Source organism: Diadema antillarum, unplaced genomic scaffold (assembly GCF_040938485.1).
Source record: "Diadema antillarum isolate AM-2024a unplaced genomic scaffold, OU_Dant_1.0 seq00000030_RagTag, whole genome shotgun sequence".
Classification (NCBI taxonomy): Eukaryota; Metazoa; Echinodermata; class Echinoidea; order Diadematoida; family Diadematidae; genus Diadema; species Diadema antillarum.
In genome coordinates this window covers 769,930-797,427 of record NW_027271146.1, presented here as the reverse complement: position 1 = coordinate 797,427, position 27,498 = coordinate 769,930, and the positions used below count along the sequence as shown (strand labels likewise).

Sequence of the window (27,498 nt, the reverse complement as noted above, 5' to 3'; positions counted from 1 at the left end):
ATGAATTTTGTGACTGCAGTGTTAATATGGAAATGACATACATTTTACTGTTGCTGATACCTACATCCAATATAATAGGAAAAACCATGATACAAGAATAATTTCTGTTGTTGACTTTCCAAACATTCACTTCCTCACAGTAAAGCTCTGTTATATCTCAAGTACTTATTGCTACTACCCCTTAATTATCCCATCCTCTAACAAACAAAAAACAAAAACAAAAAACAAAGAAAAAACACCAAAAAACACATACAAAGAACAGCAACAAATACAATAGATTCATGGTTACAAAACAATATTATGGAGGACAGATTACATGGTTCATACAGTGTATGCTGAACTGGCAAGCCAAAGATATTTGGGATATTATAATACAGGACACGAATACTTCATCTTTATGGCATTATGCTTATAAATGAAGAGCTGTGCACTACCAACTCTGAAATATGTTAGTGGGTGCAAGAGAATTCCAGAGTTCAAGCTTATTGAAATATGAATAAATAATATGATTTAAATAAAGTAAGAATGGAGTAATGGTCATTTTAACTGAGGTGGATAAGATGGGCAGTCCAGATAGGAATTGTCACAAAAGGACAACCTTCCCTTTCAATATTTCAGTAACTTAATTTGTATCCTGCTATCACATTAGTTCACGACCAAGTTAATGGTAATTACAAGATAAAGAACAAAAAGTGCACATGCGGTGAAGAGGCAGAAAAAGGAATATTGCTGAACTTGAAAGAAAAAACAAACAAACCTTTGACTTCACAGGGCACGTGGCAGTATAAAATGGCAATAATAAGTTATAAATTTGAATTCACAGTCAAAGTCACAAGAAGTGGCATAGAGCAAAGATTTAAAGTACAATTGTACCTCTTTGAATACTAATTGGAATGTCATTCCTTGTAAGTACTAGCTACACGAAGACTAGGCTTTAGGCTTTATTTTATGTCTACTACATCAAGAACTATCGTATCTCTGATAACAACACCAAATGCTTGATCCCTAATTCCTGCCTTCACTCCTACAGTGGGCCAAACCAGATCATTGAACAGCTTGAGAGAACATTGTTTGACATTTCTAGACAAAAGTGCCAACTACACAAAGTTGTTTCCATCTTATCAAGCTAGTATCTAAATCATCTCTTGTTCCTAACATGCAGGTGGTGAAACTAATCTCTGCAATAATGACTGGCATTGTTTTGCTGAGGTTAGCAGTTTACTGCATGTTGTTTTTATTCATTTTTATGGCAAGTTTCCTGTGCTTCCTATACTTCCTGCACACTTCTACCATGGATATCCGGCTCAAAACTGCATTGACATTGCAAACAATTAGGTTTTCAAAGGTGTTGGCAGATTGAATCAATCATTTAAAAACAATGAATTTTATATTTGTCTATTATACAAATAAAGAAAGACCATATTATAGCAGATGGTGTATAAAAATGAGTATCACAATAATATAAATTATATCAAAAAATCTTTGCTACTTTATATCTATTAACTGCAATATGATAAATGTAGAGTATATCAATATTCCATGATATAAACTGTGACAAGCTACAGTGTAGCTGAAGTACTGAGATACTAACAGAAAGACCTGTGCAAACCTCGTAAACTATTGAGCTGAATATACACTGTATCTTGCATATACAATAATTGCATTTATATTAATCATGACATCAACTCCAAACCTGAAATCTGTGATTAGTACAGCCACAAAACCCTTTATGATCTATTCACAAGTTACCCATGTATTTCAACCCTCACGCCATTTTCACCCATGTAAACACAACAGTAATACAAGAACAGAATTATAATCACAAAGCGTATTTCAGATTTTTACAAATGTAGTATGCATTAAAAGATATCTATACACAATCTTTTGTAAAGCAATTCAGAATACAATATAAAACATTGATATGGCAGTAAATTCATAATAAACAGTACACATAACATTATTTAGCAAGCATATACTGTACACTTGTCAAATTCTTTTTTTTTTCTCAGAAGGTAGTACATCTGTATTAGGTTCCATGACATTAGCTCCTGCTACTATTGCCCTCATGAAATACCTGCAAGCTCAGCCAAACATAAATATTACCCACAAACATTACCCTAAGCCTAATCCTAATCCTCACATCAACTTATAAATTCTAAAACCCTATCATAACCCTAACCCTAAGACCTTGGAGAAAATAAGACTGCGACAGTTGTCCCCGGAGCAAATGTTTGTGTCACCAAATATCAGAATTGCCAGTCATTCACATCTTACAGTGATTATGACGAGAACACCTCGTCTAAATTGAACTCACCGTTTTGAATGTTTACACAAGAGAAGCTGCTATCCTAATCCTATTAGGATTTAACTGCCATACCCAGCATTACCAACGGTTAGCTCTCTCATGACAGAGACCCCCCCCCCCCCCCCCTCCTTTGTTTTTATCTCAGTCTGGCAAGTGTAAAATGACTGCATGCATGGGTGCACGCACACATCAGAGTGCTTTGCCGCACATTGCTGTTGCTATGTTGTCATGAGTATTCTCTCTGCCATTTCTACATGCCGGGGAGGTTGGAAGGGACTTCCCCACCTCTCAGAATATGATTTCTTCATACAATTCAGGTTTTAGACCTTGCAATCCCCTAAAACAGTGTTGAATCAATCCCTAGACTAGAGTGGTAAAGAACTCTTGCAGAGAAAAAAAAAATTCCTGCACAAATAAAGATTGCACTTTCTTTAATACGTAATAAAAAAAAATCATGCAGCTTGTGTTTGGTAGAAAATTAACACAAAATTACGATGCCCACATCACAATCATGCAACAAGAAGTAATTTGGTCATCAGCAATGCATTTCCACTACCGCAAATGTATAAGTGCCTTTGATGTAGACTACACATCTACAAACTGGTGCTGAAATAATCCTCAAACCCCGAGTTGGAGGAGGAGTTGCACGTCTAAAATCTCTCCTAACTCGGGTCTGGGGATTATTTCGACACCGTTTTCTAGATAAGGGTAGTCTGAATTCCAGACCCTTTGCCAATTAGATCAATTTTGCCACTCGTGTATGGATTCAAAGGAGTACTTTCTTCTGTTATAGGTCAATGTTTGTACAAGGGATTAACTGTGTAGATAAGAAGCTTGGCTGGTGAGACAAAACGGTGTCGAAAACCCTAGCTAAGCATTGTTTTACTCGGGTTGCTTTAGACGGACTGTATCCCTTTGAAAGGGATCGTATAGTTTTGGTTGAGACCTAATTTCAGGTTTGTAACATTTTTTGGTGAGATAATGAGAAACCCTTTATGAAATATGAAAGAGCATGTAATTCCATGAGGAACTCAACGTTTACTTGATGAAAATTGTTTTTGAAATGGCTGAGATATCCAAAACAGAGCGATTCTAATAAGTGTGGGACCCACACTTTATTACGATCGCTTTGTTTGACTTTGTTTTTGGATGATTCAGTCATTCCAAACCCGATTTTCATCAAATAAACTTTGAATTCCTCTTAAAATGGTATGCTCTGTACTATTTCATAAGTGGTTTATTGGCATCTCGCAAAAAGTTAAAAGCCCAATTCTCAACTCCACCAATACTGTACCATCCCTTTAAACCTTGTATATGTTGCTCACTTATGCCTCAGGAAGACGATATTCAAATTTTTAGAAAGTTCATGTAGCACTTTTCTCTCAAACTAGAACTGCCAACATTCACTCATCAAAATTCTATACTGGTATATTCCAAAGAGCAAACAGGAAGATACTGTATTTAAAGTGCGTGTTACACACATCTCAGTTAGAATATTATAATCCCAAATCAGGGAGGCTCTCATATTCTCTTCTCATGAAGACATATTTCAGTTTTTAGGGAGTCACCTGTAAACTTTGCAACTCAGTCTGTCTCAAACTTTTCCATACAAGATTATGATTTCATGATAGATTTGTATTAGTACCAACCATGGTCCAGTTGGTAAAATCTTAAATTTGACCTGCACATTGGTCTTGGACAAAAACTACTGTAAGAGCGGAAATTTTCGCGGTGTTGAAATTTTCGTGCATTTCGCGTAACCAGAAACTAGCATGGAAATAAACGCACATGAATGTTTTTGCTTGCCATAAGTTCATGTGTGATGTCTTGATTCCGTGGAATTAAAAACAAGCGAAACACTTCTTACCTGGCCAAGCACGAAAAATTAGTCACGCAAAAAATATCCACTTTTACAGTATGTATCTTTCTACAAACTTTAAAAAAAAAGTACTGAAATATGTAATGAAAGACAATGGTCAAGATTGAACCAACTTGATTTATGCTGCATTGTGGCTAATTGTGAAAAAAACATGGACTGATGGTGTAACATATAAACAAACCTCTGACAAGGCAGTTTGCTGACACAAAGGCTTTTATAGCTCCTGGCATCCATGAATCAGTACTTAAAATAGGTCATGATTCAATCATAATATGTCATAGTTAGCTGACTACCAGATCTATCTGCCCCATATATCTTTTTATTACATCAACATCTATAGTGGCATGGTTGTGGAATTTTCCAAGTGCGAATATGTGAGGAGGTTTGCTTAATGGTATATTCTACACAGTGGATGTATATGTACACAGTATGATGTACACAATGTGATACTTATATATACACAGTGTGGTGTATGTACACAGTGTTGTGTGTATGTACACAGTGTGGTGTGTATGTACACAGTGTGGTGCATATGCACACAGTGTCATATATATGTACAGCCGGTGTATGTATCCAGTGTGGTTAATGTAACATGCAATGTTAATGTCTGTGAAGCAATAACCTTCCGTGCAATCTCAGCAAGATGAAACACAAATATCACAGCTTGAAACGTTTACTTTGATGCTAATAAACAGTACAGATACTTACATGTACAAGCTATCAAATTGTACAAACAAATAGGAGGCATGTACCAGTACATAGCTCATTAGAGAATGATCTCTTTTATGCATTATACTATACATAACTTGTTGCAGACATTTTTTTTTTTCAGTTTGTTTGCTTGTTCATCTGTATAGAGGCATAAACTGTGTATGATACAATGCTGTGCATTTTGCTGGATGCATGATACTGTACAGTTTAAAAGCTCCTGAGTACACACAAACATTATATTCCACAGAGGAGAATATTCTTCTTCTTGAATTGTTGACAAATCAATCAGCCTTCCTGAAATTTGAATCTCCTTAGAGAAGACATTCCACAGTATAGCATAAATATCTTACACTAGACATGTTTACATGCTTGGAAGAATTACGATACGTTACATTTTAACCAATGCGACATCAAATAAAATGCATTTAAACCAATGCAACATCAAATAAAATACCTTTTAACCAATGAAATCCTGTAAGGCAAAAGAATATTCGTGCATACTGAGGAACATCAGATCAATGCCCAATATGAATACAAGCTTAAGTACTGGCAAACTATATCAACCTCAGATTAGAAGGCAGATTTAAGAACAATTTCATGAGATGATACAGTATGGAACTATATAGGCTTACCTACTGTAAAATCAGAAATGCTCACATGCATTTTAATTTCTCAAAATTTCGTGCGAGCCAAGATTAGCAAAATTAAAATGTATGCAAAAGTTCTTGTCTGCATTATATGATTAAATGCCAGTAGCGATTCTCATAAATGGCTGTTGGCTCCAATTCACAAAAATTTCATGCTGTAAAAAATATCTTTAGTCACCCGTTGCAGTGACATTGTAAAGTCATTAATTTATTCAAATGAACAGCACAGATCCCCTAAAAGGTAATACATATTGGAATGCAAAACTGTAAAAGTTTACCATTTCTTTTTTTTCCCCCCCCCAGTTTCACAGAAATTGTTGACCAAGATGATTTCGGAATCACCTCAAGATTAAACTATTGGCCAGCAGAGACACACAATAGAAGTGCTCAAGTGCAATCGAAAATGAGATACTCTATTAAAGGTAGGGAATCCCATTTGCATGCCTTAAATGAAGAGTTGTATAAATACAGTGATATGTTGAAGAGAGTATCATTTTAGAAACTCCCATAAAGTATTGAAAGTGGAAGGTAACGTTTAGTACAATTTTATTGACCGTTAGATTTTGAATTGATTTTTTTCGGGGCTCACCGTAAATTCCAGTACATTACTAGGCTACCTTTGCAGACCCATGCGCTGCATGTGTGTCCATCATGTGTATTTTGTGAAGAAAGTTCATCAAAACTTACAAACATTTCTATATACATTCTTGCCACACACTCTATTATGTTATTACATCAGCTCTTATACTTTAAGATTTGTGTTTATAGATAAAAAAATACAGAAGACTGCAACAAAAAGGCTTAAGTGTGGCTGACACACAGAACTACTGAGTAGTTGAGTTTTGTGCATTATTCAAATTGTAGATAACTGTTTACTTCCAAATTTCTCAGCAGTGGCTTAAACAGGTCCCCTGATGTTCATATTTAATGTTTTGCTGCATTTTGGGAGGTCTGTAAAAGGTATCCCCTACCTTTAAAGAACAATAGCATTACTAGCTCCTCTTGTTGCCATGGTAACAGATTGTAATCATAAATTTAGTCTGACAAAGGGACCTCATGGCATGATGATGTCATGTCATGGTGTGTCTTGAGAATAAGATTAAAAAAGAAGGCACTGCACTTGCAGAGGTCACAGAACCACATTTGAAGAAAAGCAACATGAAAAATTGCATTGGAATGAAACATTGTGTGTGTTGACAAACACCAATCAAAACATGGGGAATATTATTTCTCTGTGCTTTCTCACATGATGCTGAGAGTTTCACTAAAGACGTCCCTATCTCCATCTGTTAGTACTTGCCTCATAACGATGTCCATCTCCCACTGCTGGTGGTGTTGCCCCCGGCAACAACCATCTGGCCTCCTTGTGGCCAAGACATTACAACAAGCCCAGTAGAAGTAGCGGCGCCCGCCCTGCAAGAAGTTTGGCGGCAGTTCCTCCGGTGAAATGTAACACCGCCAAGACTCGTAGGGCATTTGGGGTAGCGGGTGGAACATGCAGCCCCCTGGTGGATTGTTGTCCGTTGTGTACTCCTGCTTGCATGAGAAACATTCCAGACTGGGGCCTTGGAGAGAGAAATGCGTCCGCTGTACGATCTCCCTCGTACGAAGCCTCCTGTTTTCTTCCTCCAGCTGAAGGCATCGTTGCTCCAGCTCTTTGACTCTCTCCAAGAGACTTTCATTCTGACTTTCCACCTGTTTCAATCGCACCACTGTCACTTCAAATTTCTTCCTGACCTCCTCCCGCTTGCGGCAAGCCACCCTGAGAGCACTCTCCATTTCCTTCACTCTCTCATCAATGACACCAGGAGGACAGGATGATTTCTTCTCTTTCATCACCACCTCTACCTCCTCCTCACTCTCGGATGCAGACTTTGCATCCCTCCTATTATATCTCACCATGAGTTCCTTCATTTCTTCTCTCAATTTGGCCATCCGCTTATCAAGCTCTTCATTCACTCTGCGCTGAACCATCTCCGCTACCTGTTGCTCAACCTTCTCCTTCACATTTTCTTGATTGATCTGAACTTCCTTCACCATTTCCATCAACTGAGTGTACTTCACGGCCATTTCCATGGGCTCCTTCCTCAGTTGCTCAAACTTCAGTCGTAAATCATTCTGCTGTTGTTTGTTATCCTCTGTCTGTTGGATGACACCGGCGACTGTTCCCAGCAATGTGGAGAGATGCTCCTCAAGGGTCCTCACCCTCTCTTCCAGGTCAGATGCGAGACCAAAGGGTGGGAATACAACTGACCCTCTTGGTGTCTGTGGGCTCATTGGCCACTCCTCATTACTGGAAAGAGGCCTAATTAAGTCATCATCGGGATCTCCACTGAAATCTACTTCCTGATACTCCCTTGGTTCGCCACCCTCTGCCATTCTCTTTTCATTCCACACACGACCTTGATGACACTCCTGTACATAGAACAGATGCAAAGATTGTTTAAAACAAAACAAAGCAAAAAAAAACTAGAAATGTCGCTATGGCGACTGGTATGCCTCCGCCATAATGCATGATTCTCCTAATAGGTCTATACTCAGTAGTACATGTGGACAATGTGTGATTACATTTTCACAAAATTGGCAAATTATTAAAATGACATGTTTGTCACAAATGTATTGAATGTTTACCTTCCTTGACCTATGTTTAATCGGATGAATAGGAGAGCATGTATTTGGGGATTTAAGAACTTTAACTTGACTTTGACCATTTCATAAGTTTATGCACTGAGTAATTTTCAAGGTATGGAGAAAAAGCGCAATTTCTGTATTGAACAGTAAATTGTTATCATTTTCATCTGGCCTTTGATTTATAAGAGAAGCACTGTCAGGCAGAACATACATAAATTCAGCATGTACTAAGTTTCAAGATAACTTGAGCCACTTCCGAGATATGGAGAAAAAAGTAAGTTCAGCACTTTCACTTGATCTTTGACCTTTTGACCTTTGACCTTCTTGGCAAAAAAAAAATCCCAGAGAATCTCTATTGGGTTAGACATGCATACATCAAGTTTTAAAAAAAATATATCCTGCTGGCATTGCATAAATATAAGGAAAATAGTAAGATTTTGAAGTATTGCCCTTGACCTTTGACCCCTGACCTTTGACCCCATGAACCCTAAATTCCCTAGATAACCACTGCCAGTCAGTAGATGCAGATACACTATGTTCCATGAAGATACCTTGAACAATTTCCAAGATACAGAGAAAAAAAGTGAAATTTTAACATTTTACTTGACCTTTTGACCTTTGACCTTTTGACCTCATGACCCCAAACTTTCACCAGAGAATCTTAATTGGGTAGTACATGTATACACTAAGTTTCAAGAAAATATCTTCAGGCATTGCATAGATATGGGGGAAATAGTAAAATTTTAAGCATTTGACCTTGACCTTTTGACCTTTGACCTTGAGCATGTGCACCAAAAGTTGATAGGCACAACTTCACCCCCTAATACACATACATGCCAAGTTTCATTAGGATACCTCAAAAGGTTTTGGTAGTTACCCTGTCCACAAAATTCATTACGGACGGACGGAAGGACGGACGGAAGGACGGACGGACGGACGGACAACCCGAAAACATAATGCCTCCGGCACCACTTCGTGGCGGAGGCATAAAAACAATAAAAGAAAGGGATTTAATGCACCCAGTTTTTTCTAATACAGTACACTCCCATTATTAAGAACACAGTTGTAGCGAAATTCTGTGGTTATAACAAAGTAAAAATTCAAACTGCAACATCATCCACTCTGTGGAATTTTTAGAATATTGGGCACTTATTTGTTCGGTTATAATAACAAAATCTTGATATAACAAAAGAAAACTGCCGGTCCCGAGGACTTCGTTATAATGGGAGTCTACTGTACAGGGCCGTATATAATTTTCAGCATGCTAAACTCTCAGGAGCATAAGTAAACCACAACATACACGGTGTAATGTAAAAAATAAAAACAAAAACAAAAAACTTACAACAAAACAAAATGCCATCTCTGTCCCTTTGTCTTGACAGTCACTTTTTGCAAAACAACAGCAATGTTATATGTTTCATCAAATGAATTTGATGTTAATTTCTTGCATACAACATATTATATCAATTAAAGGCACTTTTACTTATCAAGACTAGATATAGGCCCTACCCTATGGCTATGCTTTGCATGAGCATGATGAGAAACTGGTAAGCCCTGCAATGTACGGTACTACAGTCTACAGAGCTCAGTCAGAGCATCGAGATATGAGAATCTTATCCCCGAGTGGTAATGAAATACTGCCTAGCTGCAGTTACAAAATCATGGTAAATTTAAGCTTAAAATAAAAGGAGCTCAGTCATTCTAATACTCACTAAAAGTCTATAGATCTAGATTATACACAGCGTTGTCGTGATGCAAAAGTATTTTTCCTCTTCTTTTGAAGTCAGTCAGTCTGGAAGCACTAGGTAAACAGTGACTGGTTAACCGCACCAGCGACAAACCAACCCGTACCGCGCCGGGGTTAAACACTGGTAAACAATGTATAATGATTATGGTATGGTAAACCATGCATATTTATGTCTCTTGATGTTGGGTCCTAGTACCGGTACTTTGTCCACGATCCACACATATAGCTTGTGCTATCTTTAGAGTTTACTGATACGTCGACGGTCCGGAAGAAGCAAAATATCAGCTGTCCTTCTTCGTCCATGTAGTACAGTCCACTAAATGATCAGCGTACCATACAATAGGCATAGTGTACGTGTGCAGCCAGCGTCCTTCTGCAATGACATATCATTTCACACTTGGCCTCACACTTTTATATTAGTAGTATTTGTATGTTATAATTTATGGCGAGATAAACCGCATGTGATCATGTTGTGATCAACACAACACCACCCTAGGCCTTGTTTTGAGCACAAGCGTACAAGCACACATATTGGCTCAGTGTTGCAGTTGATGCACGGCGCACAGCACTGCACTGGGCATGCACATTCATCCGTCAAGCACAGTCAACGATGACGACATGTTCTTTCCAAGGGGAATCCCCCGGCGCTCCCCGCCCGTTGATGGCACATGGCCGTGTTATGATCGGTTCTCCCTCCCTGGCCCTCTATTTCTCCTGTAGGCTATGGGTATTTTTGTGTGTGTTAGTGAGTCAGTGTATGCTGAAATGGATGATAACTTAAAGAGAGATAACCTGTAGCTTTGTTTGAGATGGAGGTTGCATTTTTTATACTTTATACGAAGTAATTAGAAACCACTTATGAAATATGAAAGAGCATACAATTCTGAAGGAGGAATTCAAAGTTTATTTGACGAAAATTGGCTTTGAAATGGCTCAGATAGCAAAAAAAAAAAGTAAACAAAGTGGTCCTAATAAAAGGTGGGTCCCATCTGTTATGAGGACCTCATCGTTTTGGATATCTCAATCATTTCAGAATCAATTTTCATCAAATAAACCTTGAATTCCTCGTAGAAAGGCATGCTCTTTTATCTCACCAGAGGTTTCTCATTATCTCTCTCTCTCACACACACACACAAAATGGAAACCTCAAGCCCCATCTCAACCAAGCATTGCTCTTTAGCATTCCTCAACATTTCCAGCATTTCCATATACTTACAATATTTGGTAAACTTATCCTTTATTATGTGTCATGATGAAATTTATGTATTCAATTTCTGTAAAAATATCTACATGTTTCTTATTGGAAATATGCAAAAAATGAATGAATGAATGAATGAATGAATGAATGAATGAATGAGTGAAAATGAACTATTCAAAGGTATAGTGTGTGGGGATGTGGCATGTGTGTGATTACGTGTTTCTGTAAAATGTGGTTAGTATTTGTTTTCAGGAATGTGACAAAAATTGTGAAATACAAAGCATCACATTAGTTGCACAATCAACAACTAAGTTCACATACTAAGTAATAGCTTTGTATCTGTGTTATGATTTATCTTATTTTTGTTATGCTATGTCAAATGTATTCTGTGTTTACCCATGTACATGTGCAGTGTCTGAAATGCCAAATGAATTAATAATGATGATGATGATAATGATAATAATAACAATAATAATAATAATAATAATAATAATAATAATAATGATAATGATAATAATATACATTTTGACTAATGTCATTCTATTTCCAAGTTATTTATTACACTTTGCATGAAAAAAAAGGTACTACCCAGATAGTAAAATTTGAAAATTCTTTCAAAATTACCCTGTAATCTTGCAAGTAATATTCAAGCTAGAGACACACTGTTCTATGATTACTTAGATTATCATAACCATAACACACTTTTTTCTCTCCCCAATTGTCATTACTGAAATGATTATTTAGATTGTAAGTACATCGGACAGTAGAAAAAACCTGGATATGATGGAATTAAAATTTTCTTTTAAAACGTCTGATTTCTGAAATTGTAAGACTTCTCGTCACATACCGGTATGTAGCCTGTCACTTCGCACCAGTATCATTTCTGACACTTGACGAAAATTGCTACATTTATATGAACGTTAGAAAAGACCACCCTATGGAAATAATAAAGAATTAACAAATTACAGAATAATCTTTCTCCTCTCTACATTCTCAAATACTATAGGGACTTATATGACTGGAAATGGTCTATTCTCGTGTTGATAAGTTTGTGTACTCGGTCTTTTTTTTTTCTGGAGGCGCACACAGTTATCAATTATTGTACCATTGTATCACATGTATTTTTCTTTTCTTTTCTTTTCTTTTCTTCATTCTTCTTTTGTTACTGTTAACACTGATTTTGTTAATGTTATTGTGTTTTTTAGTCTATTTGTATGAGTAGCAAAAGTGCGCTTAGAAACGTCAGTATGAAGCGCCATATAAATGCAATTATCATTATTATCATTATTGTTATTATTATTATTATTATCATTATTATTATTATTATTATTATTATTATTATTGATGGATTTTCTCTCGTTGTTTGTGTGTTTGTTTGTTTGTTTGTTTGTTTGTTTGTTTGTTTTTTAGATTTTTCGAAAGCCTTCATTGCCTTAATCATGATATTTCATTATATAAGTTATTTTGGTATATACTGGACTAAAGGTAAATTCTTAGATTGGTTCATAATCATTTTCAAAAAAAGAAGAACTTACAGTTTGTTGTTGTTGATGGTCATAAATCTTACATAAAGCCTTTCACAGTGATGTAGTGTACCACAGGGGTCACTCCTTGGTCCACTGTTTAAATGACTTCCTAAAATTGAAAAAAAAACTTATTCTCATTCTCCCTTTGTGCTGATGACACAAGTTTATTTAATTTTCACCAGAACTGTATATTGTACTATACTGAATTTTATTTTGTACTCTGAACTGACAATGTCCTTAAATGGGTAAAATCTAACAAAATGTCACTTGATATTCTTAAGTGTATAGTTCTATTTCAGTAAAGTACATTTTTGTAATTGACTTTTTTCCTGTAAATATTGATGGGATTGAACTATCCACGATAGATGCTACCAAATTTCTTTGAATAGTCATTGATAAGAATTTGTCCTTGAAGACACAGACAGACTTATTACCACAGTTATTCTCCAGAAACTTTGGTAACATTCATAAACTGAAGTCTTTCATCTCATTTAAATATCTTATTTATGCTTTATTATCTTTGATACAAAACTTTAACATGGAGTGCATTTTCATCTAGAATTGTTCGATAATGACTCTGGGGTTGTATGTTGATTATCATTACATGTATATGTTTGGTTTCTCTTCGGATTAATCTTTTTTTAATATAAATATATTTTTAACAAATAGTTGAAAACTTATACGACTTTTTCATCTTGGATCCTTGATGTTTCGAATGTAGGCCTGCAATTTATGAAGTAATCTCCGATTGCCCTTTATCATCAAACTTTTCTGCTCACATATAAGTTACTCCACTTGATAACAAAACTTGTTCCATGCATATAGGTCATATACACGTATCACCTTTGCACAAAACACTGTTATCTATACTCTGGTCCTTTTATATAACTTTGGAATAATACTCCACTCAATGTTAAATCTGCCCCTTATGATTATTTATCTGCATTCAAACAGAGAATTATGCTTCCTTGCATCCTATGTCCATTGATGATAATGTGCATGACTTTAAATTCATGGTCAAAATGTGTATTTTGTACTCACAAATACAGTTATATCATTCTGTCAATTTATGCTAAACTTGCACTGTCTTCTTCACAATCTATGTCCTTCACATTCACATTTCCGTTGTGGTACTTTACAAATTGCCAATACCAAATCTGGAAGATGTAATAAAATTCCTAGAAATGAAAGACTCTGCACCCATTGCAATGAGGACAATTATTGGTGATGAATTTCTTTGCCTTTTTTTTTCCAGTGCAGCATCTTTAATGAACAGCAAAAGAAATACTTAAAAAGATATTACAATACTGGAAATACCCAAACTAGGTGAAGATGGATCAAGTTGTGAAAAGAGAACAGTCCTTTCTGATTCAACCATTTAAGTTTTGTAGATATAATGACACATGTTAAGATAATTATAGCATCTATTTTGTCCTTTTCATGGGTACTACATAAGCCTGCTTACAGGCTTTGCCTTCTTTATAATTAATTTGTAACTAATTGTTTGTTTTCTCACTCTCCCCTCTTTCTCTCCATCTCCTCTTCTCGCTCTCGTCTCCATATTTCCTTCATTCTTTCTTCACTTATCGTTTGAATATATTGCCGTAAATCTTTGCGTTTTTATATTTTCCTTTTTTTCTCAATTATGTCACTGTTATTTCTTTTATTAATTTTAATTAAGTACTTTGTCACCAGTTTTGTGTCCTTCTCACTCTTCCCTCTTCACCACCATTTCTTCTCTCTCTCTCTCTCTTTCTCTCTCTCCCCCTTCATATTTTCCGTCCTTTGTTTTTGTTCACTTTATATCATATATCTGTACATTTTTCTTTTTTCTTTTCATCAATGGTATTTCACTCTTATTTACTCTGTCATCGTTGTTTTGCCTATCCAAAGTTATTTGCAACTCTGCATCATTGAATTAATAATACTACATTATGTGGATATTTGCATTGGACGTCTCCGATACCCAGAATATGGGTTGTTGAGTAAAACAAAGTGTCAGTAACTTTCAACAACTGAGCCTCATGGCATGGTCGCTCAATGCAGAATACAGATTATAGTATACACCAGGGGGGCGTTTCATCAACGAGTTCGTCGGAGTTTTCACCGACGAATTTGCTATCAGCCAATCAGACCAAGGATTTCATTAGCTTTTAACAGTTGTCAGTGTAAATCCTTGCGTCTGATTGGCTGATAGCAAATTCGTCGGTGAAAACCCCCGACGAACTCGTTGATAAAACGCCCCCCTGTTTACCAGTATTGATTGCATGCATTTGCTTTGCGATGTGTGGGGCCCTGAAGGTCCTCCGTTCGTCCATTGACAACTGTTGCTAACAGACGCTACGCGCGCCCGTCCCTACACTGGCTATAATAGCTTTTGGCCGCGCCTATCACTCATCCGATCCGCCGAGCTCAGCCGGACCCGCTGCGCTGGTGGAGCTGCTACTGCTAGTTGCCCGATTCTGGTCTGTTATTTGCACAAGATTCATCAAGCCAAAATGTCAAGCAATCTACTGATGAAAGGCGATCCTGTGCCATTTGCAAAGTCTATGTCAAAGCTAGTCAATAACAAAGAATTCAGGTGAGTGCCATATGAACTGATAGTACTCGAAACGAAAAAGACTCGCGACGCGATGTACCGTAGTCCCACCTATTGTAGAGACCAAAGTTAGCAATATTTGCATGATTTTATGTAGGTCCTATTACCGTAATGCATAAACTAGATTCTAATAACGCTAGTGTCTAAGCCAGGTTATATTATGTGGATATCCACACCGGTAAGCAGTCACAACATTGCTATGTCAGTATGCATACGAAATTGAAATAAAACTTGCATGTAATTCCGTACCTAAAACGTGTAGACGTCATCACATGAATACCTTTATTTCTGTAATCACAGGGATTAAAATTAACCGGTGCTTGTTTTATCTTTGGCTTTGCAGCTATGCCTGAAGTGAATGATGCAATCACTTAATTATCAGTTTGGTTACTTTTGTTTGCCAGGTTACAATCAGTAACATTAGAACCTAGGTTCTAGACGACTAACACCAAATGGCCGAGATCATATTTTTGTAATGGTAGCAGACTCACTTATTACCAAGGTGTCGCGCCTGTTTACCTGGAATTCCTGTCAGTATTACTACACAACAAAGCATCGCTGAGTTGTGATTTGTACACTTTCGTCAAGATGGATATTTGATATGAGTTTGATGTAGAAAATCTACTGGTACTTCTTGTCCAAGGATCCAGGGCCACTGTGAAACTGTACAATGAGTTCAGATTGATTGATGAACTCAGAATATTGATTCATATTCAAAATACTAAATACATTAAGAATTTATGGAAAATTGTATTCAAGCCAAATTGATAAATTGTGTATGTTAAGATTATGTCTGTTGTGCCTTATTGCAGTGATATCAAGTTCATTGTTGGAGAAGAAAGACGACACATCTTTGCCCATCGTTGCATCCTGGTGTCAAGGTGTGAGGTCTTCAGGGCCATGTTTGCTGAACAAGTCATGCGAGAAAATAGTGGGAAAGTTCCTCTGGTACTGACTGATACAGAGCCAGATATTTTCATGATTGTGCTTGAGTTCATCTACACAAACTGTGCCACCCTTAGCGGAAAAACTGTGAGTAATTTGCTTTGAGGTAGTCTGGTAAAAACAGTATGGTATCAGAAGACTTGTGTGGGTATTTTCAGTAGAACTGGTTTAGTTTTTAATACATTCATTAGTTCCTGAGCTGATTTAAGATTCAACAATATCTATATAGCAAGTATCATGCATCGAATTGCTTTCACAACCTATTGTGTGATTGTATATACGACATTCTGGTATATTTGGGATTTTATATATATATATATATATATATATATATATATATATATATATCTATATATATATATATATATATATATATATATATATAGCTTTTTTAAACATATGCTTTGTACACTTACTCTTCAAAGAAAATGAATATTTGGGACTTGTTAGCCGCTGTGCATCAAAGGTGACACTGTATTCTCTTTTTCTTTCATCTATTCTTGCCGTGCATTTTTGAATTACCCAATCCCCGAGATTAGATATGTTATTTGAATTTCTGTAGAGGTGTTATTTGAAATATTGAAGTATTTCATTCTACATAATGAAGATTTTAAAGTTGTGTGACAGTAATGCATTAATCTCTTTTTATTTTTCATATTTTCTGTATTCTGTAATGAATATAGATTTGAACATCAATTACATGTATAATGTATGTGTATATATATATATATATATATATATATATATATATGACATGTTGGGTATATATACGTAGGGTATATCCGTTGGGTATTATATATTATACAGATATTGACTGGTACGAGGTGGAATATAACATTCTTTGGACCGCCAGGGAGTTATATTTTCCCAAGGGATTATATTTTCCCGAAGCGCACAGCGCTGAGGGAAAATATGATCACAAGGGAAAATATAACTCCCTGGCGTTCCAAAGATTGTTACATTCCACCCCCTACCAGTCGATATCTGTTATATTAGATGGCATTGCCCTTGATTGTGCTTTACAGAAGAGCCTTGTATACACTAAACGACGTATAGCCTAACCGTTTATACGCTCATGTTAGCCCGACCAGACGCTGTGTGCGTGCTGTCGCGATTTTGTAGTTGTACAGCGGCGACTGGACTGTGTAGTTGCTAGGCTCATGTCCTGTAACGACAGTAGGCCCTACTACAGTATTAAACGTCAACGTTTAATAGGCTCAAGTCAGGTAACGACGCTTTAGGGCCCTATAACGTTAGTTAGATTAGGCTCAGGTCCAAAAGATTAGCAGATGTTTTAGGGTCTAGGACCTACTCACAAAACAAATCTAACTTTTATAGGCCTTAAACATTATGGCCTGGGCAATCTTTGTCATTTGACATTTGTTTCTACAGGTAGGCCCTAGAAATGTTTGTTAAATGTTATAGCCATAGGGCCTAGATACCAAAACGTACTCACAGTAGACTCTATTCCCACGTTAGTCCTAATTTAGATCTAACGTTAGGGAGTTGTTAACGTATTAGAATTATAGTATAAATTTAGTCTATACACGGTCTAACGTTACGTAAGTCTATGTTAGCGTCTAAAACTCTACGCTGTTCTAAGTCTAACGTTTATAGTGTCTAACTGTTTAAGGGCCTGTTACATCACATGCGCCCAAATTGGCTCCCCAGTCCAGTGCATCATCTTTTTCTAACATGTTAATGTTTAAATAGGCCTTACGTTAGGCCTTACCCTGTGATTTTCAATCAATTTGTCTTGTGCCAGGACCGGTATAGACGTAGGTCTACCTTCTGTCATCAGGAATCTGCAGCAATTTCAAATAAATCAGTCTTCTTTCCCTCTGTTGCAGAGATGAACATTGTAGAAACACAGTGATTTGCAAACCAGTCTGCTCGGTGTCGTAGTCCTCCACTTGTGGTTTGTTCGATGTAGCGTTTATAGGCCTGTATCTAACGTTAGCCTAACTCTTCGTTAAGTTACGTCAATACAAAGATGCATGAATTGCCCTCGTTCTAAGAACTGAACTGAATAAAAATGTCTCTAGACTATTAACTCGCTTGTTTTAGGCCATGTTTAGTGGAGTTAGAATCCTTATCCTCCAAAATCTTATCGAGCTCGTCGTTGTTTATTATAGATAAAACGGGTTCCATTTTGAAATGTGAATCCAAACTTCGCGGGCCGAATGATACGTGCATACAAGTACGTAACGTTAGCCTCCCGAATTCCATCCAGGCAGGCCTATTGCTAGCGCGTGACGCTACTCCGCGCCGCGCCGTTCCGTCTACTCTCTCACGTATCGTGTGTGTGTGTGTGTGTGTGTGTGTGGTGGGGGGGTGAGTGGGAACAGATTATATCGATCCAGACTCCAGTTATCGATAGTAATCGTTTGCTCTTTCCAGTTACCGACGTGGTCCCACACCCTTATATTGGTGTAATTGTTTGTTTTTCAACTGTAAGAGGGCGTCACACATGGAAAAAATATATTCAGTTGACCAGTTGGTCAATATAACAATCTGGGAAAATATAACATTTGCGATCCTCGCAAACAGGATCACGTGATGAGCTCTCGACCAATCACATACCAGAAACTGTCTAAGCCATCTAATATATATATATATATATATATATATATATATATATATATATATATAATGTATTTCATTCTGTCCTGTACGTTACCAGGTTGTTGATGTCCTAGCTTCCAGTATAGAATATGGTCTTGAGGAGCTGAGGAAGGTATGTAATGCTTACCTGACTCAAAACCTGTCGGAGGTAACGGCGTGTGAGACCATCCAGGCTGCCGTGACGTATGGCCAAGACAGTCTCAGGAACACAGTACTGGCTTTCATTGAGGAACACACTGTGGTTAGTTCCTCTATGAAAATGTCTTTGATATGCAATCCTCTTCTTTTTTTTTCTTTTTTTGGTTGCTTCAACCCTTATTTTTTATTCAAGTAAATTTTTATTAGCAATATCACTTAAATTCTTTCAAAAACAATAATTTCAAGAAGTCAAGGTAATACACTTGAAAGTGAAAAAGGAAAAAATAAGCAGGTACTAAATTTGTGCAACGGAAATCATTGTGCCATTGGAAAATAGAGGATCACAGAAAAGACAGTTTTGTAGAATGTTGACCAGTCAAAAGAGATAAAATTCTTTTGTTACAATATTTTGTATTTAGAACCAGCAATGTTTAAGTGGTGTGTCCATTTGCTAGTGCATTGTTTTGGTTGTTTTGTTTTTGTTGTTGATAGTTACAAAAAAGATGTCTTATTACTCACAGAAAAGAAGCGGTTTTACAGAAGCAGTTAGCTGATTTTGCTGAGTTTGCTGTCATGTAACTCGGAGAACATTCCAAAGCCTATTATAAAGCCTAATGTAGTGAATGACATGAATTAAAGGCTATCCACACCAGACATGTTTGTAAAGCATGTTTTGTTTGACTTCTAGGCTGTTTTCAAACATCCACGCTTTGAGGAGCTCTCTGAGGAGTCACTGGCTGTCATCTTGCAAAGCAACCGACTAAAAATGGATGAGATGGATATCTTAGCTACAGTCATAAACTGGGCTTTAGTCAATGCTGTGAGTGTTCAGATCCATTCAGTTATAACACTTCCTGCAATGTTTTAACACCTGGTTTGTGTCTATCAAGCTAGAGTTACGAGTCCTACGACTGATTTCTGGGACTTACAGACGATTTTAAGTTTTGATAAAACGAGACCCTGTAATGTTTATTCTACATTACAAAGTTCATCAATCTCTACAACATTTCTTGTTAGAATTCCATGTACAGCTTGCCTAAATGTGTATAAAGATGTACAGCTCGCCTAAATGTGTATAAAGACAATATTTTTAGCATTGATGTATGTGCTTCAGAATTATGAAAGATCAGTACAATTGCTACTGGTCTAAGTATTTGGTTCTGCCCATCACCTGACTGTTCCAGCCAAGTTGTCTCTTTTCATTGTGCATCTCTTGTTTTTGACTCTGTGTGTCTATAGGTTGATCAAAACATACGGTGTATATACCATGTGGTATAGTGGATAAGGCTTTAGACTCCTGAGCAGGAGGTTGTCAGTTAAAACCCTGTCTGTAGTAAATATACAACAACAACAACAACAACAACAACAACAACAACAACAACAACAACAACAACCACAACCACAACCACAAACAAAAACAAAAACAAAAAAATCCTTGGACAAGTATATGTCCCCATAATTTCTTGTGACCCAAATGTATAATTGGTTACCTGGGGTGATACTAGTGATAGGGCCCTCTTGGAGCATATTACTTACACTGAAGTGTTACTGGGGTGAGTAAGACCATGTAATTGCAGAAATTATCAGTAATCATAGAAAAGACAATAATCTGCATTTTCCATTCAGGTTTCAAAGTTTTTAATGTTTCTTTGTTCCCCTCCTTTCCTTGAATCTAACAGACGGTACAGAGGATTCCAACCCTTCAGGCAATCAGCAAAGTTATCAAACATGTGAGGCTGCCGCTGCTTAGTGAGGATGAGTTACAGAAAGTTGAGAAAGAAAACGAGATGAACCAAGTTGTACCGGTCAGTTTTTATGTGCGGCAAATATTTCAAACATATCTGGTCATAATGTCATCACTTTGTGCTCACGGTGTCTAGCAATTTTTCATCGATTATCAAGCTTACCCTGTTCTGGCACCCTCCAAGTTGCAGGGTTATCCTTGTCCTTTTAAAGTTGTCGTAGATTAGCATTCACTGATTGGTGTGCTTGGGGCTGCACAGCCCCTCATACACGTGTAGATAAATCTCTCACATACACCTGTCCCACGTGTTTGACGAGTTCTATACAGTGGACTCCCGTTACAATGAAGTCCTTGGGACCAGCATTTTTCTTTCGTTATATCGAAACTTCGTTATAACCAAACAAACAATAAAACATATACAACAGATAATGTTGAGGCCTGAATTTTCACTTAGTTATCACCGGAATTTTGTTATAATTAACCCTGTTTATTATAATGGGAGTACACAGTATCTAAAAATCTTTTCTTGGCTTACTTTCATTCCTTTGATGATAACACCCGGAATTCTCTTTTTTTTAATACGTTCCAATCTGCTATCATCCATAGAAGAATATATTCATCAAAATATCCAATACGTAAAATTCAGATTCCAATCATCAGTTTGACGGTGATTTCTGTTCTGCCAAAAACAAGAAGGTTGAGCTGACAGAAAAACTAGTTGTTGTTTTTTCTCCCAGTATGAACTTTGATACTTTGATCAAGAGGCTTGTAAAACCCAATTTTAGAAATTGAAAGGACAAACCTGAATTAAAGGAAAAATACTTTTCTTTCCTTTTAAATAAAGGTAGCAGAAATTATTTGGATACAGTAATCCTTGATAACCGTTTCAAATTGCACTTTTCTTTGCAAAGAGGTATGATTTACCTCAGCTTCATTTTCATTTCTCCAGTATTTATAAAAGATCAAGCTATTGATGTAGTCCAACATTCTGTTACATTCTTGTGTCATAAATCAAATTATATTACCAAAGCTTAAAAATCTTAATAATGATAGGTTTACAAGGATTATTTTCATTAAGTCTTGATGATTATCAATATCACCCTATGTTTAGAAATTAACTCATAGAATGCCATTCATCTCTGGTAACTCATATTTGCATGATTTGGTATACAGGGCCTGACACTAACTTTTTTCTCTGATGGTCCATCAGGGCCACTAAAATCTTCAAATATGAAATTTTAGTGGCTGGAAATAAAGACAAAGATAGCAATCTATTTTTAATCTTAGTTGCCACTGAAAGATAACCTTCTTGAAAATGTGCTGGCCTGACATCAATTTTTAGTGGCCCTGATGGGCCGCCGGACCACTGCTAATGTTGAACCCTATGAAATGTTCTAAAGATGTTTGCAAAAGTTTCCTCAATTAGATTTTTTTTTTCTTTTGTAGCTAAACCAGCAAATGTACATTGATGATAATGATGAAAATAATGATAATATGATTTTGACAATTGATGCAGATTGAGATGGTTTCGGCTGCCTGGAGATTCCATGCTCTCCACCGATCAGATGGTATCAATCCTCAGACCAGGTTAAGGAGAGGTACCACGTCTAGAGACAGTCACCACGGCCTGACTCCATGGGAACACTGAGAATTGTCCATTAATACAGAGACAATCTTCTGAAATTGCACCCATGAACAGCTGTATTTGTCCAAAAATTGTCAGTGACACCACAGAATTCAGATGTATTACCCCTTATTGTATGCATAGCAGCGAGCTGGAGTTTCAGTGTCTTCAAAAATGATATCTGTGCTGCAGTTTTAGCAGTTATTTCTCGAATATATTACTTCACAGTAAATGACCATGGGAGAGACACAAATGTATATTTTAATGATTAACATGACCCAGGGTCAATATGAAAAGTAAACAGATATTCAAGCGTACAAATACCCAAAGTATGCAAGCAGTCAAACAAAGAAAAGGCCATAGTTAGATACATATAGAGCTCCCTTTTTAGTTTCTTTGTAAGTGAATTATACAAACTGCTCGGCAAAATGGTGCTCTTTTAACAATCTGTCATCAGATTTTTTCATCGTAAAATATTCGTTGAGCTGAAATGTTCTAAGAATGTGTCAATTTACTTAGTTTGATAAAAACATTAATGCTTTTTTCCACTGACTGATTCATACTCCCTCATCATTAATTTTTATTGCTAATTCACAAACAGGGAAATGAACAGCCTGTTCAAAGAATCAAATAGGAATTTTGCTTGCAAAAACTGAAATGTAATCATGTGAACCATATAATCCAAATGGTCTTCAAAAGTTCTGTCTTTGTCCCTAAATATTTTGATGTTGAAAATTTGTAATGAATGTTTATTTTTCAAAACCACTAGGTATTTATTCAATTTTAGATGCAGGGTAAGTACAGTACTTATTGTCTATCATACAAAACTTGAAAACCACACCATATGACACTACTAAACTGCCATGTAAAACATATAAAATATATATTTTTAAATTCTTTTAGTAGCGATGTTAAGTGTACTCTGTAGAAATGACAAATATGTCTTTTTTTTTTATGTACAGCACAGGATATGTACGTGTGCACAATTTGTGAATTATGGTCGCCATTTGAGAACCTCACTTGTTCAGACAGAAGTCAACTTTCGGTCCTGGTAAAATATGAAGCCCTCAAAATTCATATTACTTTGGAATGAACGTATCATGAAAAATGTTCAGATGTATATATTTTTGAATTGTATATTATTGACCTTAAAGGGATGGTATAGTTGTGGCCGAGATGACAATTTACATCTTAACTTTTTGCAAGATAATTAGAAACCACTTGCATGATATATTCAAGAGCATACAATTCTCGAGAAATTAAAAGTTTATTTGATGAAAATCGGCTTTGAAATGGCTTAGATATCTAGAAACAAAGAGGTCTCAATAAAAAGTGGATCCCACCTTTTTTTAGGACCTCTTTGTTTTGTTTTTGGATATCTCGGCCATTTTAATACTGATTTTCATCCACTAAACTTTTAATTCTTCTTCAACTTGTATGCTCTTAAATATTTAAGACAAGTGATTTCTAAGTATCTTACCAAAAGTTGATACCTGAATTCTTATCTCAACCAAAACTATACCATCCCTTTAATCATGAACGTATAAATATTCAGCTGCCATTTAGGTAAGCCTTACCAATGCTGAAATTGTTACTGCCATATATATCACATCCATGCGACAAACGTGTATAAAATGCCATACTTGCTTATTTATAATGCCACCCAGCAATTCTGCAGAGCTATTGCCAGATATATGCAAAATATGGATACAGCTATCCTTATCTAAACTATCTTAAATACAAATTGCATAATCATTGAATAACGGCTGCACTATTAAGATATTTGTATCGCATTTCATTTATTATAATGGATAATAAACTGAAATTGCTTCATATGTATATTTGTGTGCAGAGCATGTATTCCATTTTCAGATGTATACAGATGAAAACAGACATCAATATGTTAATGTGAAGTGAGGAACATTACGAAACACTGCATATGAAAGACAACAGATCAAGTCACTTCAAAAGTTTTCTATGAAAATAGAAAGAAAACATTTTCATCTTTATTCATGAATTTTGTGAATTTGCACTCCCATTACAACAAACATGGTTATAACGAAATTCTGGTTATAACAAAGTAAAAAGGAAGGCCGCAACATTTCCGCTGATACATGTTTTTTGTTGTTTATTTCTTACGTTATAACAAAAATTTGATGTGACAAAAGAACACTGCCAATCCCAAGGACCTTGTTATAACGGGAGTCCACTGTATGCAAAATTGATAGTGTATCAAAATCTCTCCAACACATTGTATACCATGAGATGAAGCCACTTTTCAAGTTTTCCATGAAAGTACAAAGAGGCATTTTTAAATCTATTCATCATTTTTACTCATGCAAAATGGACAGTGTACCATATCACCAAAATCGCTGGTGAGGAAAACATCACCAAGATTTCCATGTTCAGCATTAAGCAATGCTTGATAGTTGTATTTTACATGGCTGGAGATTGTGAAAGAGTAGTTTTATTACCTCCTTGTTATGAGAATTACCATGCCCTCCACACTCCCACAATATGAGTGCAACATGGCACAACAGACTGAGGAATAGGAGTTATTATACTACATCAATTTTGCTGTCCCTCAGTTCTAAATACTTGTAAGACTTTCAGTTAGCCACTATTCAAAATGTCAATTAGATTTTTATAGAAATATTATCTTTCATTTTAAAAAATAACTCCATCTTTCTTGTCAAGTGTCACAATTTCGTGGCATAATAACGGACACACATAATATATGCAATGAGACTTCTTTAACAGTAAATTAAAAGTCTTGCTTCAGTTCAGATAACAAAAATACATACATAATTTATAATAGCCTTCACTGTGGAATCCTGAAATTTACTTTACTTTTATCCACATAGATACCAGTACATTAAATTCACTCACAAACCAAATACACGCTTGTGGCTGAGTTAAAAAAGCAATGATGATGTGATACTCGTATGATCATCTTTTTACCAATAGAAGTAGCAAGACAGTGACTGGAATTTCAGAATTGTGACCTTGAAGAAGTTCAGATATTCATAAGCTTTTATTTTTGTACATACTTTTGCAATGTTCTGCATTGAACTTCCAAACATAGGGCATGGAAGGTAGAGTGTAAAATTCAAACATTCTTTGATTACTTCACTATGCAATGCATACAGTCATGTGGTATTACTCAGTAAGTGGTGAAATTTAAGGCTCAACGTAAGCCATATGTCACACATAAACAAACAAACAAATGTCATCTTTGACAGCAATATCTACTGATAACCAATTGATAAAAACTAGGGCAATACTAATCCAAATCTGATCCAGAAAGAATCATTGTTGCGATTTGAAACTTCACAGAGTAGAATACACAAGCAACAGGAAATAAAAGTCCAAATGCGAAGTAATGAACATAGCAAGGCAGACAAAGACTGTTTCCCTTCCATTGTGACATAGTGCAAGTATTGGAAAGGAACATGTATGAGCATCCATTTTTCCATTCTGCCTAACTCTAGGATAGAAGCCAAATCTTGTAAAGCCTTCCAGTTTCCACATAATCTTATTTGATGATGGCAGTTGCATGAAATGGCAATTTCTGATTAATGAGAGACTAAATCTACCCTGGCCAAGACCAAGTAGGTAATGCCATCTCTACTGCAGTGAACAACCTTTTCATTAATTAATGCAGAGTACAGTACACTCCTGTTACAAGAGCACAGTTATAACAAAATTCTTGTTACAGTAGACTCCCATTATAAAGAAGTTCTTGGGACCGGCAGCTTTCTTTCGTTATATTGGAATTTTGTTCTAAAAAAAACATACAACAGATAATGTTGCGGCCTGAATGTTTACTTCGTTGTAACCGGAATTTCGGTATAATCATGTTCGATATAAGGGGAGTGCACTGCACAACAAAGTGAGAATTTAGGTCCCAAAATTACTCTGTATATATCGTTATATACTTCATTGTTTGGTTATAACAAAATTTCAATATAACGAAAGAAAACCTCCAGTCCTGAGGACTTCCATCATAACAGGAGTGCACTGTAGCCATGCAAACTGTTTCATGCTACACACTGCTGTTTGTCATCACTGCAATGAACACAAATTTGATTATATTTCTTCAGTTTCAGAAGGAAAAAGGAAGTGTTTTATACATTGTGTGATGAACTCAGGACACTGATGAAAGGTACACTGTGAATTAAGCTTCTCAAAAATTTGACTTATATCAGTCATACACATAGTCAAAGCCATTAGTCCTGTTAGAAGTAATGGATGATTATCTCTCACACAGAGGCCCATGGAAATGATTTACTTCTATTACTGATGGAGTTTCTGGTGCCCTGGTAGATGCACCTTCCTAAGGATAATTTATCATGTTACCACCAATATGACAAGCCGATATGGAAACTGGTATTTTTGAATTCCACTCAACATATATTTCTCTTCATAGTATGTGCTATTTAAAGCAAAGTTCACTGATATTACGTACATAAGTAAAGCACACCATGTTCTCAATATAGCTATATGCCCAAATCACTTAAATTCCGTGTGGAAAATTCCCACATGTATTTCAATGGCAAAAATATACGGGAACTGAGAAACCTCAAAAAGATATAAAAATAAAATGACAAAGTGAGAGGGGGATTCCCCAGCTGGTGAAGTGAATACTTGACAAAAAGATATTCTCCAATAGAAAATCTTGATGTAATAACTAACTTTTCCTGTACCACTGAAATCATTTAACCTATTTCATTGTCTCTCTCTCTCTTTTTTTTACTGATATATTCACATAACTTATTCTACAAGTACACTACAACTGCTTTTTGCCAGATAACCCACCACGATAACAGGTAATTTCCATACTGTCATTCTTTTTAAAATATGTTTTTGGGGTTTGCAATGAGTGTACATAATTTTCCTGTGATTATCACGAAAGTAAATTCAAATTCATAAATGACAGGCTATCAGACTTAACATATAAACATTATTTCTCATAAACACTTGTTGTCATGTAGAGTTTCCATTATATCAGTGTTGCCACACTCTTGAGTCAGCCTCAAATTAGAGTGAAGATAATGCCAGAGTGTTTGCTTGCATAGGGGAGAATAGCACAGATCAGTAGAACCAACTAAAACAAGAATTTTTAAATCATAGACGCCCTCTTCAAACTATTACCAGTCCCCATGTATGCACTTTCCGA

At 36.1% G+C, this 27,498-nt stretch overlaps 2 protein-coding genes across 2 annotated transcripts; one reads left to right on the top strand and one right to left on the bottom strand.

Moving 5' to 3' along the window:
- Positions 1-6,547: 6,547 nt before the first annotated feature.
- Positions 6,548-10,353, bottom strand: LOC139725280 (uncharacterized). Its single transcript, XM_071636368.1, has 2 exons — positions 9,886-10,353; positions 6,548-7,957 (listed from the first exon to the last, which is right to left on the bottom strand). Exon 2 carries the CDS (start codon positions 7,919-7,921, stop codon positions 6,785-6,787), a length of 1,137 nt encoding a protein of 378 aa, XP_071492469.1. The 5' UTR covers positions 7,922-7,957; positions 9,886-10,353; the 3' UTR covers positions 6,548-6,784.
- A 1,324-nt stretch (positions 10,354-11,677) lies between these two features.
- On the top strand, positions 11,678-22,343 carry LOC139725279 (BTB/POZ domain-containing protein 19-like). Its single transcript, XM_071636367.1, has 7 exons — positions 11,678-11,699; positions 15,138-15,225; positions 16,056-16,275; positions 18,872-19,054; positions 19,640-19,771; positions 20,631-20,756; positions 22,212-22,343. Exons 2-7 carry the CDS (start codon positions 15,143-15,145, stop codon positions 22,341-22,343), a joined length of 876 nt encoding a protein of 291 aa, XP_071492468.1. The 5' UTR covers positions 11,678-11,699; positions 15,138-15,142.
- The last annotated feature ends 5,155 nt before the right edge of the window (positions 22,344-27,498 follow it).